General features: G+C 40.2%; 1 protein-coding gene and 1 long non-coding RNA gene across 10 annotated transcripts in view; one reads left to right on the plus strand and one right to left on the minus strand.

Moving 5' to 3' along the window:
* LOC141768369 (uncharacterized) overlaps positions 1 to 19,742 on the plus strand; it is a 129,104-nt gene that overhangs the window by 29,590 nt on the left and 79,772 nt on the right. For 5 of the 9 annotated variants that reach the window (XM_074636744.1, XM_074636909.1, XM_074636976.1 and 2 more), the window contains 5 exons: positions 502 to 2,338; positions 3,880 to 4,044; positions 6,181 to 6,354; positions 9,172 to 9,345; positions 10,010 to 10,183. The exons of 1 other annotated variant lie outside the window; for it this stretch is intronic. In XM_074636744.1, coding sequence (XP_074492845.1) covers positions 502 to 2,338; positions 3,880 to 4,044; positions 6,181 to 6,354; positions 9,172 to 9,345; positions 10,010 to 10,183 — 2,524 coding nt within the window. Of the gene's footprint in view, positions 1 to 501; positions 2,339 to 3,879; positions 4,045 to 6,180; positions 6,355 to 9,171; positions 9,346 to 10,009; positions 10,184 to 16,554; positions 16,750 to 18,760; positions 19,366 to 19,742 lie in introns of those variants that run through there. 3 more of the 9 variants (XM_074636675.1, XM_074637214.1, XM_074637050.1) reach the window with 3 other exon arrangements.
* Positions 1 to 19,742, minus strand: part of LOC141769082 (uncharacterized) — a 29,345-nt gene that overhangs the window by 8,191 nt on the left and 1,412 nt on the right. The gene's annotated exons all lie outside the window — the stretch shown is intronic.

Here is a 19,742-nt window from a genome sequence, read left to right on the forward strand (position 1 = left end):
AGATTGAGAACTATTAAACTCTGTGTAAAGCAACAACATCACTGTTCTATCACAGACAGACAGTCACACTGATGAAAGGGGAGTTTTTCCTTGCCTTTGTTGCATAACAATACATGCTCATGCTTTTGTTGGGTCTCTAAATTATAGAGTACGGTCTAGACCTGCTCTATATGAAAAGCGTCTTAAGATAACTTCTGTTATGATTTGACGCTATATAAAAATGAATTGAACTGAACAGGAGCCACAGACTTTGAACAACATTAGCGCTCCTGCTACAGTCTCCTTCTCTAACTTACAAACATCTTGTCCTGCAGAGCAACTTGTTGAAAAACTATTAAAAATAAATATAAAAACTACTTTGATGTTAGTTTTGACTTCAAGAAGGGATGATGACTTTATAACCTTTACTTCTTTATATGTTGTTATATTGATTATTTTCATATTGGCATTGGAAATAATAAGTTTCTGTGTTTTGTCTTAAACTTTGTCTCTCTCTTTCAGCAGATAGAGGTCTGCAGGAGGTTGTAGATGAACATAAGATCAGTCTGAATAGAGGTCTGCAGGAGGTTGTAGATGAACATAAGATCAGTCTGAGGAGGAGATGTGAATGTGTGACTGAAGGAACTAATGAAACAGGAAGTGTAACCCTCCTCAACAGGATCTACACTGAGCTCTACATCACAGAGGGACAGAGTGAAGAGGTTAATACCCAACATGAGGTGAGGCAGCTTGAGACAGCTTCCAAGAAGAAGACCCTCCATGACGCTCCAATCAAGTACCGTGACATCTTTAAAGCCTTACCTGACCAACGGGGAAACATCAGAGTCGTTCTGACGAACGGCGTCGCTGGCGTTGGAAAAACCTTCTCAGTGCAGAAGTTCACTCTGGACTGGGCAGAGGGCTTGGAAAACCAAGATGTCAGTCTGGTGGTTCTGCTTTCGTTCAGGGAGCTGAACTTGATCAGAGATGAGCAGTACAGTCTTCTCATGCTGCTCCATGATTTCCATCCAACATTACAGAAGGTCACAGCAGAGAAGCTCGCTGACTGTAAAGTTCTGTTCATCTTTGACGGCCTGGATGAAAGCAGACTTTCACTGGATTTCAAGAACAACGAGGTTGTGTCTGATGTCACCCAGAAGTCATCAGTCAACGTGCTGTTAACAAACCTCATCAAGGGGAATCTGCTTCCCTCAGCTCTCGTCTGGATAACTTCCCGACCTGCAGCAGCCAATCAGATCCCTCCTGCATGTGTTGACAGGGTAACAGAAGTACGAGGCTTCACTGACGCCCAGAAGGATGAGTACTTCAGGAGGAGAGTCAGTGATGAAGAGCTGTCCAGCAGAATCATCTCACACATCAAGACATCCAGGAGCCTCCACATCATGTGTCTAATCCCAGTCTTCTGCTGGATCACTGCTACAGTTCTGGACCACATGTTGACTACAGACCAGAGAGGAGAGCTGCCCAAGACCCTGACTGACCTGTACTCACACTTCCTGTTGGTTCAGACAAAGAGGAAGAAGCAGAAGTATGGTGAGGGACATGAGACGAGTCCACAGGAACTGACGGAGGCTGACAGGAAAGTTCTTCTGAAGCTGGGGAGGCTGGCGTTTGAACATCTGGAGAAAGGAAACATCATGTTCTACCAAGAAGACCTGGAGCGGTGTGGTCTTGATGTCACAGAGGCCTCGGTGTACTCAGGAGTTTGTACAGAGATCTTCAAAAGAGAGTGTGTGATCTTCCAGAAAACAGTCTACTGCTTTGTTCACCTGAGCATTCAGGAGTTTCTGGCTGCAGTCTACATGGTCCACTGTTATACAGCCAGGAACACAGAAGTACTGGATGTCTTCCTGGGAAAAGGATATGTTCGTTCAACCCTGGATGTCTTCCTGAGTAGAGCCGTGGAGAAATCCCTTAAAAGTAAAAATGGCCACCTGGACCTGTTTGTTCGCTTCCTTCATGGCCTCTCTCTGGAGTCCAACCAGAGACTCTTAGGAGGTCTGCTGGGTCGGACAGACAACAGTCCAGAAATCATCCAGAGAGCCATCAACAACCTGAGGGAGATGAACAAAGATAATATCTCTCCTGACAGAAGCATCAACATCTTCCACTGTCTGACGGAGATGAACGACCACTCGGTACATCAGGAGATCCAAGAGTTCCTGAAGTCAGAGAACAGATCAGAGAAGAAACTCTCAAAGATCCACTGCTCAGCTCTGGCCTACATGCTGCAGATGTCAGAGGAGGTTCTGGATGAGTTGGACCTGAAGAAGTACAACACAACACGAGAGGGACGACGGAGACTGATTCCAGCTGTGAGGAATTGCAGAAAAGCTGTGTAAGTCCAGATGTGATTAACTTTATAGATCAGTGTAGATTACTAGTTTAGTTCTTCAAATATACACACTATAAAATTATTCCTATGTGTTCCACGTGTTTATTACATAAATAAGTCAGTTGTATTTTGTCACAGATGTTCTTGAGCTGTTTCAAATGGTGAGTTAAAAAATGTTTCAGTAGGTTTTGTTTCTAGCTGTCAAGTTAATGAACACTTGTTCTATTTATTTCTAATAATTGTTACATTTTACAGTTTTTTCTTATTTATCTTTGGGGTGATGGAGACGACATGTGAACCTGGTAAAACAAATGAAAAAAACTAAAGATCAGCTGACTGGTGGAGCACTGGGTCTAACCGGTGTAACGGCAGCAACAGAACGTTTGCTGATCCGGCGGGGAGTCGGGGCGGTCCTGGGATCAGAGCCCTGGTGCTGGGGTTTACTTTCAATAGGCCTTGCACCACATTACACCTTACCTCATGTGTTATTGGGCTCATCTCTTTCATTGGCTTCAAATCCAAACTGTTTCCATGTTGCCGCAGTTTTAGTTTTCTTTGAGACCAGCTCTATCATGTCTCGTCTCGTCTCGTCTCGTCACTCCAAAAAACACTTGAACTTTCTAGTAAACAAACCTCTTCTTGTATATAAACCAACATAACATCATAATCTTATTTTGAAGTCTTTCCTTTTATTCTGTTACTCACAGAAGGAAACTCTGGTGTTTCTCTCTCTTGTTGCTGTAGAGAAGAGTAGTAACAGGGAATACACAGCTTCCACCAATAACAGCGGTCTGATGAATATATAACAGCAGAATGGTAGAATTCAGACTTTTTAAGAGATCTTATACACACCAAAGATCAATGTTCTGTTTTTAATGCTGATTCACTGATAACATCTTTCTGATGACATTATGTTGAAAATAATGCAACCTTATTGGTTCATTAATTGTGTTTGTGAGCTGAATATGTTTGATGCTCAGAAAAGAGTGTTAATGACAAAACGCCATGCAGTCATCAAATATATAATTATATGAATGTTTAATTATGTACAGGTTTAATATTATTACACAATTTGTTTAATTTCTCTACCGTTTGGCAGCAGTCACTCAATTTTCCCATTTATGGACGTGAACCTGACAGCAGCAGGTAGCTAGAGGTCAACTTTATCAACTGTGTTATTATTACTTATTCACTGAGTTTTAAAAATGTTTTTCTAATCAAGAAGGCCTCATGCTAACTTTGTGGAGACAGACCTGAGATCAGATCACACTGACAGACTGGACATTAGGGAAGACTCAATGTAACTACATGTTTTCTCTAAGAAAGAAACAAACAAAGATTAAAAGTCTGCAGGTTTGAGAGAGAGTGATGAGAATTATTCTTTCATGTCAACCAGTGAGATGAGATTAGCTGAACCAGTGATGTGAGGAGCAAATGTTAATCAGAGAAGTATATATCAAATTGTTTAGTCATCAAATGCATGAAGTAAATATAAACTGTCCTCTTTCATAATAACATATTTTGTCATTTTTGTGTCATGACAGACTTTCTGCATGTGGACTCTCAGCTACTCACTGTGAAGTTGTGGCCTCAGCTCTGAAGTCCAATCCCTCCCATCTGAGAGAGCTGGACCTGAGTGACCTGCAGGATTCAGGTGTGAAGCTGTCTGCCGGATTGGAGAGTCCAAACTGTAGACTGGAGACTCTGAGGTCAGTTCACTGACTGTAGCTTATGTGGTTTGTACACACACTCTCTACGCACACAGGAGAGGCTTCAGTTGGTTGTAATCTCCTCACCTCACCGTTATAAACCGCCAGATCCTACACACTGGACCTTTAACCACAGACCTTATTTCAGGCATCTAACTAAAAACCCATTGACTTCCAGACGAGGGAACAGGAAGTGCTAAAATGCTAACTCATTTCTGGGTTTTAGGACTCATTCCTGTAGCGCTCTATTTGAACATGTCTAAAGGTGCAGCACTCTTCAACAAACACGTATTGTACCAATTTAAAGGCACATAAGTGATGATTATGAACGACACCATCCAATTAGAGTTTTCTATGGTTCTAAGTTATTCTCACGTTCTTTTTGACAGCAGATCTAACTGTGCTCTGTTTTCATGTCAGCATTGGCTTATTATTTGAAGCAAAAACCAAATAAATATTCTGCATCAGAAACATCTTTGCAGGTTAAAAAATTTTTCAAGTCCATCTCAATACAATACTCACATGTTCATATGTACATTCAAAGAGTTATTGATGTTGAGTGTTACGAGATGAGGACTAAATCCACAGTCTGGTTCTGTGTAAAATGACCTGTAAAGTTGATCTTAAGCTAATCGGAGGCGTCAGCAGTCTGAGTTATATCTATTAGGGCTGGGTGACAATATGTTTTACCAAATACTTCAATATCGATATTGCAACGATATTGTAGGGTTGACTATTGGTGGTTCCACAAAATATTTACACACTGAGGTTTTTGATAGATAATCATCAGTAATGTGAATATAATGAGAAAGTGTAAATGACAAATAATAGAACAGCTAGAACAGTCTGGTAAGTTCAGGAAATTACATCACTTTACTGAATGTAGCCTTTAAAACCAGGAAAAGATGACACTGATGCCATATCACGATATGTATCGCAATTTTTATTTAACGATTTTGAAATAGAGTTTTTTAATGCCAGAATCGATATATTTGCTCCATCTGAGTCTATGAGGAGGTAGAAGGAAGTTACCGCTTTTATTGTTGTAGTCTGAGTAACGTGACGTCATATCTGTTCTGTATCCGTTCCAACCAAAACAAACCGCCGCGAGCAGAAACGAGAAAGTATTAAACGTTGGCGGGTCGGCGTGGATACGACCTGCACCCTCACATGTTAAATCCAGCGTGGTAAACACTACACATCCAGTAAAGGATGGAAACACTTTGGGTTTCACACATTGCAGGAAAAGCAGAGCTAGACATCACGGCTAAAGCTGCATGCTAACTCTGTCACGGAAAGGAAACGTCATCGTATCGCTGTAACGTTGCGGTCGAGCCGGCCGTCGCTCTCGTCTCCGTGGTCAAATGGGCCGACGCTACGACTGTAGAGCACCCATATACTGACATTTATGTTAAATGCATTGAAACGGCCCCGATGGAGCTGACCATGGATGGATAAAGAGAACGGAGCTGACGGGAGAGCTAGAGACCACCTTGGAGAAGTTAGAGGAAGTAGACACGTGGGTCTACATCCGGTTTTCAAAATAAGGTGTTAACAAAGGGAACTGTATATACAAAATACATATACGGAAATAACATTGATGGATTATATTCACCAGAAGTATAAAACATTACATGTCCCTTATAAATTAAAAAGGAAATACCACTAATCTGTGATCTGTTTTTATTCTTTGATTTTTGGGTTGCTGGAAAAAATTTAATAAATAATTCCTGATAATGACTGATATATTTGACTTCAGGACATCTCTGACTACATACATGCTGAAAAATAAACATTTTGCTGGATTCATTTAGAGATTTTCCAAAGTAAAAGTCCCTAGAAGTGTATGTATTGTGATTTTTAAGTATTGTGATTCGATCTTGCGATTTATTGTGTTTTTTGTTAAATGTTTTAACACTAGACCATGGGGAAAAGTTGTTTTGACATCTGGATGATGTCTTTAGAAGGCTGACATTATGATGATCCACAATAACACAATGACAAAGTCACTCTACTCATTTTAGGGAAAAGATCATTGATTAGTTCATATTGATGTTGAGCTACACATTTAAAACCTGAACACATCTGATTTGATTAAAAAGTGATTTTTATCTTCATCATTTATTCTTTATTCAGATTGAGGGACTGCAGGTTGTCAGAGATCAGCTGTGCTTCTCTGGCCTCAGCTCTGAAGTCCAACCCCTCCCATCTGAGAGAGCTGCAGCTGAGAGACAACAACCTGAAGGATTCAGGAGTGAAGTTCCTGTGTGGTTTTCTGGAGAGTCCACACTGTAGACTGGACACTCTGAGGTCAGACACCATTTTTTACTTCTGTACTGAGATTAATATGATGTGAAAGTCGTGGTGACACTAAACTGCAGACATAAGGCTGATATTATATTGATCCACACTGAGTATCTTAATGCTAAAGTACATTTTCTTCTTCAGTGGTTTAGTCCATTGACTGTGGCAGAGCAATGTTGAGCTACTAGAGGTGTGACAATACTCAGCTCACGATACGATACAATACACAATATTGGGTTCACGATCTCGATACGACATTATAACAATAATTTTAACAAAACTTGAATGATGAAAATATATGACTGAAAAAGTAGTTTTTTATTTAAAAGACACAAAATACAAAAACATCACAAAACTTCTATGCTAATTTTGTCTGACTCCTCCATTAATGCCTGGCTGCAAATCAGCTACAAATGCACTAACCACACCAGCACTAGGGATGTGACGGTGCACTAACCACACCAGCACTAGGATTGTGACGGTGCACTAACCACACCAGCACTAGGGATGTGACTGTGCACTAACCACACCAGCACTAGGGATGTGACGGTGAACTAACCACACCAGCACTAGGGATGTGGCGGTGCACTAGCCACACCAGCACTAGAGATGTGACGGTGAACTAACCACACCAGCACTGAGGATGTGGCGGTGCACTAGCCACACCAGCACTAGAGATGTGACTGTGCACTAACCACACCAGCACTAGGGATGTGACGGTGAACTAACCACACCAGCACTAGGGATGTGACGGTGCTCTAACCACACCAGCACTAGGGATGTGACGGTGCTCTAACCACACCAGCACTAGAGATGTGACGGTGCACTAACCACACCAGCACTAGGGATGTCACGGTGCACTAACCACACCAGCACTAGAGATGTGACGGTGCACTAACCACACCAGCACTAGAGATGTGACGGTGCTCTAACCACACCAGCACTAGGGATGTGACGATGCTCTAACCACACCAGCACTAGGGATGCGACGGTGCACTAACCACACCAGCACTAGGGATGTGACGGTGCACTAACCACACCAGCTCTAGAGATGTGACGGTGCACTAACCACACTAGCACTAGAGATGTGACGGTGCTCTAACCACACCAGCACTAGGGATGTGACGGTGCACTAACCACACCAGCACTAGAGATGTGACGGTGCACTAACCACACCAGCTCTAGAGATGTGACGGTGCACTAACCACACCAGCTCTAGAGATGTGACGGTGCACTAACCACACCAGCACTAGGGATGTGACGGTGCACTAACCACACCAGCACTAGGGATGTGACGGTGCACTAACCACACTAGCACTAGAGATGTGACGGTGCTCTAACCACACCAGCACTAGGGATGTGACGGTGAGGAAATACTCCCACCGGTTAATAAACTTGTGACATCACCGGTGCTACTGATTAAACCGGACATTTTACAGGAAAAGATGACGGTCAACATGTGTAGCTTTCTTACTTTGATGTTTACCGTCTGGTGGCTGGCTGTGTGTCTGACCTCTCCGGTCCAGCTTTTGCTGCGGGGCCGCAGTGGTCTACCTGGCACCGCACCCACCGGCTGTGACCGCTCCGTCCTCCTTGCAGCAATTAACTCTACCTCATTAACGTTATGGTTCCCTTATATCATCGGGTTTAAATCTGAAATATTGCCAAATAGGCGCGCATGCTTTTCGCTTCGACACCAAATCCTCCGCCATCTCTCGGTCTGTCAGCTCTCTCTGGTCAACGTGTGTGAAATATGACACCTGCTGCTCTGAGCTGACTCCTTAAGATGTGTTCACTGTCAGATTGAAGTGTCCGTCGTCCGACTATCTATTGATAACATTCCGCAAAAATGAACTAAATAGGTTTTATTTCTGTAATTAAAAAAAAGCAAGCCGACAGTGGGGGCGATGCTTCACCTACTGGTCTGAACTCAGAGCGCCCTCGTCTGTTCAAACAAAGCACTGAAAAAGACGAGAGACTGCAGATCAGTGCTTGTATGACTAGATGTACCTATGATGCCCTGATATCACTATATCAGTTTTTCATTTCGATGATACATATCGTCACGTTTTTATATCACTATATTTCGTGGCATGATATTTCGTCACATCCCTATGAGCTACACATTTAAAACCTTAATATATCACAACTCTTGACTTTTATCATGTTTCTTTTTTTTCCAAGAAATGATAATAAACAGTACATAAGTATGAAGAATAAATAAATAATCTCTATTTCAGCTATCAGACGATAAAAAATATATTCAGTATTTGTTTTTTCTAAGAAAAGAAATATGAATCTATATGATGCTTATACTGACTGAATAGTTTAAACTGAAGATGCTTTGATTTTATGACTCCACTATTCCTAAAATATATACAGTATATTGTAGATGTCTTATCTTCTATATCTTTTGTTCACATTTCCACAAAATTCATCCTGACATATTTGACATCTTTACAAACTTTGAGATCTTGAGTTGAATCTTGAATCAGTTTCTGTGGTTCTTATTTGTGTTTGGCTGCTCAACATGAGTTTGTATCGATGGATCCACTGGTGGAGCTGTCAGAGTTTAAGAGGTGAAGTCACTACGTCTTTATTGAAGTAGCAGCACGTTGTCATTAATATTAATGAGAGCTCTGTTCCACTTTTTGTATTTTACAGTTTTTAACCTGCATCCTGTTGGCTTCAGGTGTTTGGAGTTTACATTTTCTAAACTTCTACGTTCTAAACCTTCTCCAGCTCTGAACACATTATTAAACATTGAATGATTTCAAGCAGGAACGTTGTCTTCTAAACTTACATCATTTATTCTTTATTCAGATTGAGGCACTGCAGTTTGTCAGAGATCAGCTGTGCTTCTCTGGCCTCAGCTCTGAAGTCCAACCCCTCCCATCTGAGAGAGCTGGATCTGAGTGGAAACGATCTGCAGGATTCAGGAGTGAAGCTCCTGTGTGGTTTTCTGGAGAGTCCACACTGTAGACTGGAGACTCTGAGGTCAGTTCACTGACTCTCTGTTACTATTATAGATCTTATATGTTTAATTAACAATTGAACCTGATTTATGTACAAACATAACTTACATCCATAAAGTTGTTAATGTCCTTTTCTTCATATTTTCATGTTTCTTGAACTAAATATAGTCTGCAGTCACAAAAGACTTGTTTCTTAAAGAAACTGTAGAAAATGTCCACTGTTAGTTGTTAAAGTAAATGAATGTTTATCATTGTTGGTAAATGGTCACATCTGGATACAGAAGATCCTCTGAACTAATATTTGTTTTACATTGATCAAGTTTACTTCATGAAGTAGAAATATTTCTCTGGTTTCTGATTGTTTCAACGTATTCCACAAATAATGTCTGATCATTGATATTGATCCTTCAGCACACACACATCGATGAACACAGAGATCAGCAGCATGTTATTGATGTGTGTTGACATGAACAGGTGTATGAATGTTGTGGTGACATTTGGATGATGTCTGTAGAAGGCTGACATTATGATGATCCACAATAACACAATGACAAAGTCACTCTACTCATTTTAGGGAAAAGATCGTTGATTAGGACATAGTGATGTTGATCTACACATTTAAAACCTGAACACATCTGATTGGATTATAAAGTGATTTTTATCTTCTTCATTTATTCTTTATTCAGATTGAGGAGCTGCAGTTTGTCAGATATCAGCTGTGCATCTCTGGCCTCAGCTCTGAAGTCCAACCCCTCCCATCTGAGAGAGCTGGATCTGAGAGGAAACAACCTGAAGGATTCAGACGTGAAGCTGCTGTCTGATCTTGTGAAGAGTCCACACTGTAGACTGGAGACTCTGAGGTCAGTAGAGGGTCGGAGTCGGTCCATGCTGGTTTCAGCAGTATTGTTGTGATGTGTTTCCTCAGGTAAGCTGTGAGAGGAGAACGGTGACACACAGAGAGAGAGAACAGTCAGCCAATCAGATCAGCCAGAAGCTTGTTGTGATCATGTGTTAGAGTTGATGTGAAGAAGATGTTGTTGTTGTGTTCATGTCTCCAGGAAATAAAGCTGGATTACAGCTGACAGCATCACATCATGTATAGAGACAGTGGTCCTCATCCATCAAACTGTCGTACCATCAAATCTGATCAGAAAGTCTTTGTTCTCTCATTGATCAGTTCATCTCTGTCACAGCTCTGAGATCAGTCTGACTGAAGCCTCAAATCACTGGCTCTTATTTCATAGAACCGTGGTTACATTTAGTAACCATGATGTGGTCTGTCCAAAGAGTTCTTAAAGGAGGGTAACGGGATGAGGGTGTGGAGTTTTAGTGTCTTTATTAACTCGTTCCAGTCACTAGGAGCAGCACACTGGAATGAGTGACGACCAGAGGAGGTGCAGACTTTAGGAACGACCATACTGATGAATTTGCTAGAACATAATTTGCGGTTACTGTTGGAGATATTGAGTAGTGAGCGGAGATATGGAGGTTGGTTTTGCCAATGATAGTTTTATAAATGAACTGTGTGCTGCATCAGTGACTGACAGCTGATGAAGGGAGTCTCTGTAAACACTGATTCATGACTTCTGTTCTCTTCTTCTCTCATCAGCTGGTGATCTCTGTGAGAGTGAGTGATCAGAAAGTGGATGTGTTGAGAGGATCAGCCGTGTCCTGATGATCCACAGAGGTTCACCACCAAGACCTGCATCTTATTTTGTCTTTTTTTTTTATTCATTCATTTATTCTGAACCCAACATGCCTCTGCAGAATAGTTCAGTTCATGACAACATAAATGTAGATTAACACATTTAAATAGATCTTTCTGCTTTGCTTTGTGTCGCAGCTCCACTCTGTGGAACGATGGAGTTTTGCTGTTTATTTCCACATATTTCTAAATAACAGTGGAAGTTAAAGATGAAGTAGGCGAGATTGGAGCGAATATGATAAAAAAAAGTTATTTTTATAAAACGGACACTATATCGTGACAGTAGTACATGAAACAGGTAAGCTGAAAAAAATCATGTTCCTTTGGTCCTCCGCGTCCTCCGGTGTTCTCCGGTGCTCATAACGGCATCCACATACTGGAGGAAAACAAGAAGTAAGAGCTGATCTGAGGTCTGCTGTCCAGCTGCTGTCTATGAGAGCCGGCTGTTAATCATCCGTTAACTCCGACCAAACGGTCAAACTAGGCAGCGCTGATCAAATATGAATCAATATTATGTTACGTTAATGTCTATTTTTCTCCTCAGATGTTATCAGAATCATCTTGTAGTGCACGGTTTAGCTGTAACATGAGAAAGTTTGTGACGGCGCCGCCGCTATTGTGAAATCTGGTGAAGGAACGCCAAGTTCTGGTCACATAACCTGAGCACAGCCAATAGGAACGCTCTCTCTCTGAAATGACCTGTGATTGGTCAAAGTGTCCCGTCACGGGCTAGATGTTCTAAAGTCTGAAAACAGAGCCATGAGGAGGAGCAGAAGTCTAGTTTTCTCTCAGAACACTTGAATTACAATATGCTGAAAGGTTATTATGGGATTGTTGCCCAATGATGCCAAAAATATACTGACTACTGACGCTTTAATACAGCCATGATTAAACCAATACCAGCCATTTCTCATATTATCAATGTAGGAGCCAAATATTAGAAAAGGATAAGTTAAATTCCTTATTATAAGATGTGCATTATGTTGATAGAGTAGTGGTTGGTATTTGTGCCCCATGTGGCCAACCATGGCATTCAATTGTTAATAAGTTGGCACCAGTTGATGACGTCATAGTGATCTAGTATCAGCTGTGCACAGCGCAGGCTGCTTCAGGACGCCAAGGGCCAAAATAGTTTTTCAACAGGCTATAATATAGTAACTTGTTCATTTCACAAAGACAAAGATTGAGTTGATCTTTTTCTTTTCTTTGGGTTGCAGCTGCATATCCTGTTTTGGTTGTTTAATGTAGTAGAATGAGCGTAACTTTATTTAATACGAGCCTCGTTGTTGACATGTTTCTTGGTGATAGAAATATGGCTTAAAAGGAAAGAAAGAAGGAAGCCGTAATAATCAAAGATACAAATTTGCTTGTAACAAACAGAAAGAATTAGATAAAACCTGAATTCAGTCGAGGCTTCATTTGAGTTTCTCAACTGACTACAAACAGATTACGTCTGGATTTTGGTGTAAAGTCAGCACCTTCATATTTTATATAATGTTTGATGTAAAATAAACAAACAACTGATTAACATGCGTACTCTAGACTTTATATTCACTAATCATGTACAAACAGGACAATTCCAGTTTTATGTGGGACTCTGATAGTTTTCACGTTACAAGACAGACACATAAAGTCGCCCGTTGAGCTTTTTCCCCTCAGAAATCCGTGTTGAAGCGGTCGTTATCACCACCGTTCAGGTTCTGTTGTTCCTGCTGGAGCTGCTTTCCTCCAGCAGATGTCACCGTTTCCTCTGTTTTACCCCAAAGGAGGTCTATCTGAATGGATGCAGTGAACACTGAACTGATGTTGTGAATGCTTTCTTTCTGACTGACTTGGTTTTGTAAAGGTTAAGTGTCATCATGATGTAGTTAAACTTGATTTAAAATGATGGAAACTGGATTTGAAATCAAACTCGGCACACAAGTTGTACAAACGTCCACCTAGACTCAAGTATGAGCTGATTAGAGTTTGGTGGTCAAAGGTCAGTGTGACCTCACAAAACATATTTTTGGCCATAAATCAAGAATTCATCTGCTAATTATGACAATTTCACACAAATGTTTATTTTGATAAAATAATGAAATGATGACATTTTGGACAGACATGGATGTAAACTGCAACTCGACTGGTTGGAGGAGGCAGACAACCGAGAGGCGGTAATTCTAGTTTGTTTATTTATTTCATCTGTGATTGATTATCAAGTCACAGAGCTAAGCAGACTATTTTCTGATAAAGTCTTTCATCAGTTCTTCAGTTTTAAAGACTCCACAAAGACTCTTCTGAACATCTGTTGCAAAATAAAAACACATTTTAATCACTTTACCAAGTTATGATTGTATTTCTAAACCCAGGTTGTTGAGCATGTCATTTCCTTGCTCTGTTTTTGTAAAACACAAGCAAAACGTTCACAACTTTTGTATGATATCAGAAGAAATATCAATATCAACAAATGTAGCTCATATGATAATATAATAAACTCAGAAAAAAAAGTTTAGAAATTTGTGTTTGGTGGATTATTTCTCTGTTGTTACAATGCTAATTGTCATTGTATTTTACATTGTTGGAAAGCCTGTTTATTTGCCTTCACAATGATGTCCAACTTGTAAGGATCATGCATTTGTGGGATGAGCAGCACAGCTGATTATGTGGGTAGCGCCCAAGAAACATTTGCCCAAATTCTCTGCCAATGGTAAACTGTGTATTCTCCTGCTATGCTGATTGTTGCACCGATCAAGTAACAGCTTTTGGTGGGGGCAGTGTCATGGTGTGGGGCGGCATCTCCCTCACTGGCAAAACAAGGCTTGTCAGCAGCCGGTGGCGATCCCATATCTCCACAATCTGGGACCTAACTTCCTCCTCCAAGATGACAACGCTCGCCCCCACAGAGCCAGGGTTATCACAGACTACCTCCACAATGTGGGAGTAGAGAGAATGGAACGGCCTGCCAAGAGTCCAGACCTCAACCCAATTCAACACTTGTGGGATCGGCTTGGGCGTGCTGTACATGTTAGAGTGACCAACACAACCATGCTGGCTGACCTGCAACGAATCCTGGTTGGGGAATGGAACGCCATCCCACAGCAACGTGTGACCAGGTTGGTGACCAGCATGAGGAGGAGGTGCCAGGCTGTTGTGGCTGCGTATGGATCTTCCTCCTCTACTGAGGCTCCTGACGGTGGATTCAATCAATCACTATGTCTTGTTTGTTCCTTGTTACTGATAGAGAGTTCAATCATCCAATCCACCAAACAACTCAAAACAAGAGTCAACACCAACAGGAGAATACACTGTTTACCATTGACGGAGCATTTTGGAAAAAATTTTTCTTGGGCGCTACCCACATAATCAGCTGTGCTGCTCATCCCACAAATGCATGATCCTTACAAGTTGGACATCATTGTGAAGGTAAATAAACAGGCTTTCCAACGATGTAAAATACAATGACCATTAGCATTGTAACAACAGAGAAATAATCCACCAAACACAAGTTTCCCAACTTTTTTCCCCCAGTTTATATATACATATATATGTGTGTATTACACACACATATATATGTATATATAAATGTGTATATATATATGTATGTATATATACACACAGTGTGTATATATACATACATATATATTTATATATACATACATATGATATATATATAGATGTATGTGTATATGTATGTGTGTGTATATATGTATATACAGTATATGTATGTATATATACATATATATGTATATATTTATGTAAGTATATATATAATGTATATATATATATATATACACAGAGAGAGAGAGCATTTGTATAACTAGGAAGATCAGATTAGACATGTAACCCTTATCTACTGTTTTTTGTAAGTATACAGATAATATGCAGAAAATATCAAATAAAAACACTCTTTTAAAAAACAACTCACTTTTATTTGTATTAAATCAAAATTGTATAACTCAAGTGCAAATGAATGACATACTGTACTTAATATACATATGTTTACAGTCATCTGACATAAATAGAAGTTGTTTAGATTTAAGTAGTCAGCGGTCATGTCTATAATGTTTTGTGAACAGTTTTTTCCACTTAAATCTTAATATTTGATTGAAACTTATAATGAAGCAAATAACATTCAGTAATAGTAAATGGTAACATTTACTAGTTAGTATATTATATATTTTATACAAGGTGAAAAAGTGTCAGCATGACATACAGTCAGCAAGGTTAAAAGTATTTCAGTTTTTTATTAAAGCATGTGTATCAAAAGCATTCATCATATAAGTGGTGTGTAACACCATATATATACTTTTATTTTAAGTAGCCTATAAGTTTATCAGCGTTGAGATATTCCTGATGTCATCACTGATGTTGTTGCTGCAGTATTTATTCCTAGATGGAGTGTTAATGGAGCAGCTGCATATCCTGGCACTGATCGATCAGAACTCCTTTCAGAAAACAAGCATTTTAAAGGTTGTTTGCTTGTCGTCATGGTAACAGACCTGACAAAGCATAAATTCAGACTTTTTACTAATCAGCATCATTATGTAGTTATATCGGCACACTTTTGATTCGTTTACAAAAACGTCGCTGCCGTATTTATGCCTAGACGTTATGTTGAGTGTTAATGGAGCAGCTCCAATGTTAGCATAGCCTGGCATTGATCGATCCGAACTCCGTTCAGAAAACAAGCATTTTAAAAGTTGTCTGCTTGTTGTGTTGCAATCAGACCTGACAAAGCATGAATTCAGACTTTTTACAAATCGACATCATAATGACGATATTTCGGCATCATTTTGATCCGTTTATTGTTATTATTATTATTATTATTTTGGGTTCTTAAGGCAGTAGAGACGTGTGGCTCGCTCCCCAGAAAACGTCAACAGAGACCTGTTCTCCGCCTTTTCATTTTGAAAGAGCAACATGAGGAAACTCCAACTCAGTCAGTGACAGACTTTAGTGTTCTTATGACTGACCCTCTGCGGTGCAGCCAAAAGAGGGAAGAAAATCTGCTGATTGTACAGGAGTGAGAAATAACGTGACATATAATCATACTTTAAAAAAAAAAAATGTATTAAACAAATCCAGATTTCCAAGCAACATGGCTCATAGATCATTGCCTTAGAGTAAAAGGACAAGGTGCATACAGAACAAGAACAAATAAAATATGTAAAATTATACATGAAAATAATAATAAATTAAATTAAGGGCTATACCTGTAATTCATATTCTTCTGTTATACTAAGACGTTTCAATGCATTTTTGTTTTTCATGACTTTAGGGGCTTTTATGTAAGAACGAAACTCAGAATGAAACACATTAAACCAGGTTTCACTTTCTTATACTTGGATTTGTGCAAAAAAAAAAATTCCAAGAATGAGAATGTTATTCACCAGAAGGATCTTTGTTATTGTCCATGACAAGAACACAAACAACATAAACAAGCATCACTAATGTCCATCACTTCTATGTGACATCTACTGCTGACCTGCTATCTGCTGTGAACACACACACACACACACACACACACACACACACACACACACACACACAGATAAACTCAGCTGATTTCCTGTAAATGGAGAGAGGAGGAGGCACACTGACGGTGTGATCCAGACTGAACAGAGAAAGGAAACCATGAAAGTGAAAGTAAAGTAAAGTCAGTGCGCAGTTTAATAAACCCAGACTCCATTTTGAGGCAACGGAGCAGAGCAGAGGGTGAAGACTGAAGACTGAAGCAAGGTGAGTGTTTTTGTTACTTTACTGTCAAAGTGTCTGAGTCAGTTTTGTCCCTGAGGACTGTAGAGGAGAGAAATGTTAGAATGATCTCAACAGTTTGATTCTTCTGTGAACACAAAGTTATGACTGGCTGAATAATCTTCATTAAAAACATTAAAAACATTTACATACAGAAGAAGCATTGCGAAAACATAAATAAAGAGCTGTGCCAAACATAAAAGGACAACAGAAATTAAACAAAACCAACATAAAATAAAAAAAACACAATCAAAAATAAATAAATAAGTAGATAATAATAAAAAAGACCAAGCGAGAGTATGACAATAATTTCACTTAAAAACTTTAAAGATATTTCATACATTCATTGTTTTCATTGCTTTTTTGTTTTGTGAGGAAGAAATTGTTGACAGATATAATTCCATTTCTTTCATAAATACAAAGAAATTAGGCTTTTTTGGGGTAAATTTACACTTCACCAGAATTAAAATTAAATTAATAAGAAAAAATGCATTACTGTCTTTGTCACTGTAACCATAGCAACCAGATATAATATTTCTATAGTACAGTGCAAAATCTGAGAAAATGAGACAAGTATAAAATTATTGACATCTTTCCACAATTCACATGGATGTGATTCACAGAAGGAACAATTTTCATCTATATGTCACTCTTTAACTTCTCTAAGAAATGTTCTACTGGTTAGAATCTGTGGATCAACTTGGCCAGGAAGAGACTCGGAGAGAGGAAATATGATTTTAGAGACATGAGACGTTGTTTCCTCTGAAGCAGCAGCTGATCACAGCTGGATCAGCTGTTGGTCGGCTTTAACAGCTGTTAATGTCTGAATTGATCTAATACTAATAAAGAAACAGAGTTATCAGAGCAGCAGTGTTTCTCTCTGTAGTCTGTTACCTGTTTAACAAACACCTGCACATGAATAACAGCTGCAGTCTGTATTTCTACTGTGGACTGAGTCCTGCTTAGAGGACCAGGAACCATCTCTACTGGAACAATATTTTTATATTATTTATTCATTATTAGTGTCAGTAGTTATTGATATTCTGATAGTAGAAGTTATGTATTAGGCTGAATGTTTCAGGGAAAATGTAAATGATGTAACTCATATCAAACCCGACGCTCAGGATTTATCTGCCTCATGTGTCTGAATGGAAATGAGGATAAATGATGTAAAAGGTGTAAAAGACAGACCCTCCTTCTCTGTCTGATTTTAACTGGATCCTTAATAAAAGTTAATGGGAAAATAACAGATCATCAAAAGAAAACTCTTTCTAATAAATGAAGAAAGTTGTTTGAGGTCCGTTTGTTGTCAGGTGTTATAAACCCCTTCCAGTGTCAGACTCCTTCAGCTGCAGTGTGTGAAGCAGAGATACTGCAGGTCCTCCTGCTGCTGGAACACTTCATCATCAACATGGTCCGTCTGTTGTTCACACCTACAGTTAACACAGATTATAACTAGATGGTGAATCAGAAGACAACTAAAATATAAAACGTTTAATCTGTGATCTGTCTTCACTCCAGTATGAAACTCAGTGATGTTGAGAGGTAAAGTTATCAGATCAGTCCGATCGGCGCAGCGTCCAATCAATAAATTATATCCAATAAGGGGGCGTGTCGGTCGGTAAAAGACTTCCGTGGAGGAAACACTGGTGTATCTTCGCTTATGGCTCCTCCGGCAAGCCTCCTCGATCCTCGATCCTCGAGATGCATTTTAGAAATTGGGACGTCCTTCAAGATGGAGCGCTGAGATCGATTTCCGGGTCACAGACGGAGGAGCGAGGAGACGAGGACGCGAAAAAACGGGAAATGAGACGCAGCTTGTGTGATTCACACCTGCTGCCTGTCTGCAGCTGCTGCTGTCAGCTCTTTCTTTCTACATAGAGTTTGCCTTTTAATGGCCCTTTAACTTCATTATAAATATCATCTATATTTATTTTAGACAGAGAAAGGTAAAGAAACGTGTGGTAATTTGTAAATAATAGTAATAATCCACAATTAAAACTCTGTACTTTATTCATGGAGCTCTCCAAGTCACTGCATGTTCTAGAACACTGTCCTGCACATATTTCAGAATAAAAGCCTCGTGTTAATGAAGGAATTCTGTCCATAGCAAAAAAATGCTTGAGGGCTTTTATTTTGAAATGAAAGCAGGAAGTGTTGATTTATAAATAAGTCTTAATTTTCTACAGATAGACATGTAAACTGTAGTAATGTAGTTGATATGATGTTAATATACAGTGAATAGATCACCTTCACTCTGTTGTTGCTGTGAGACGCGCGGCTCGCGTCAAAAATAGGCGAGACCTCGAATATCAAGAAGAGACGCAGCTGAGACGGGCTGTGTGACTGCTCTAACCTGTTAACACGGACGCCGAAATAAAAAACAACAGGTAATGCAGCCAACATGCGCTGCTGACGTTCCTGGTGTGGGCTGTAAACAACCGAGATCACGCTTAACAGGGGCCTGTTTCACAAAAGCAGAATAAAGATTTCCAAATAAGAGAGAAAGCGAGGCTTGACATATTCTAGTCAGTTCATCCTGGCTTAATTGGTTTCACAAAGGCCAAGCCAGGCTGAGGAGGAGCGACTAGGTTGAGCCAGGCTGAAGAGGAGCGACTAGGTTGAGCCAGGCTGAAGAGGAGCGACTAGGTTGAGCCAGGCTGAAGAGGAGCGACTAGGTTGAGCCAGGCTGAAGAGGAGCGACTAGGTTGAGCCAGGCTGAGGAGGAGCGACTAGGTTGAGCCAGGCTGAAGAGGAGCGACTAGGTTGAGCCAGACTGAAGAGGAGCGACTAGGTTGAGTCAGGCTGAGGAGGAGCGACTAGGTTGAGCCAGGCTGAGGAGGAGCGACTAGGTTGAGCCAGGCTGAGGAGGAGCGACTAGGTTGAGCCAGGCTGAAGAGGAGCGACTAGGTTGAGCCAGGCTGAGGAGGAGCGACTAGGTTGAGCCAGGCTGAGGAGGAGCGACTAGGTTGAGCCAG

Source organism: Sebastes fasciatus, chromosome 1 (genome assembly GCF_043250625.1).
Source record: "Sebastes fasciatus isolate fSebFas1 chromosome 1, fSebFas1.pri, whole genome shotgun sequence".
Lineage (NCBI taxonomy): Eukaryota > Metazoa > Chordata > Actinopteri > Perciformes > Sebastidae > Sebastes > Sebastes fasciatus.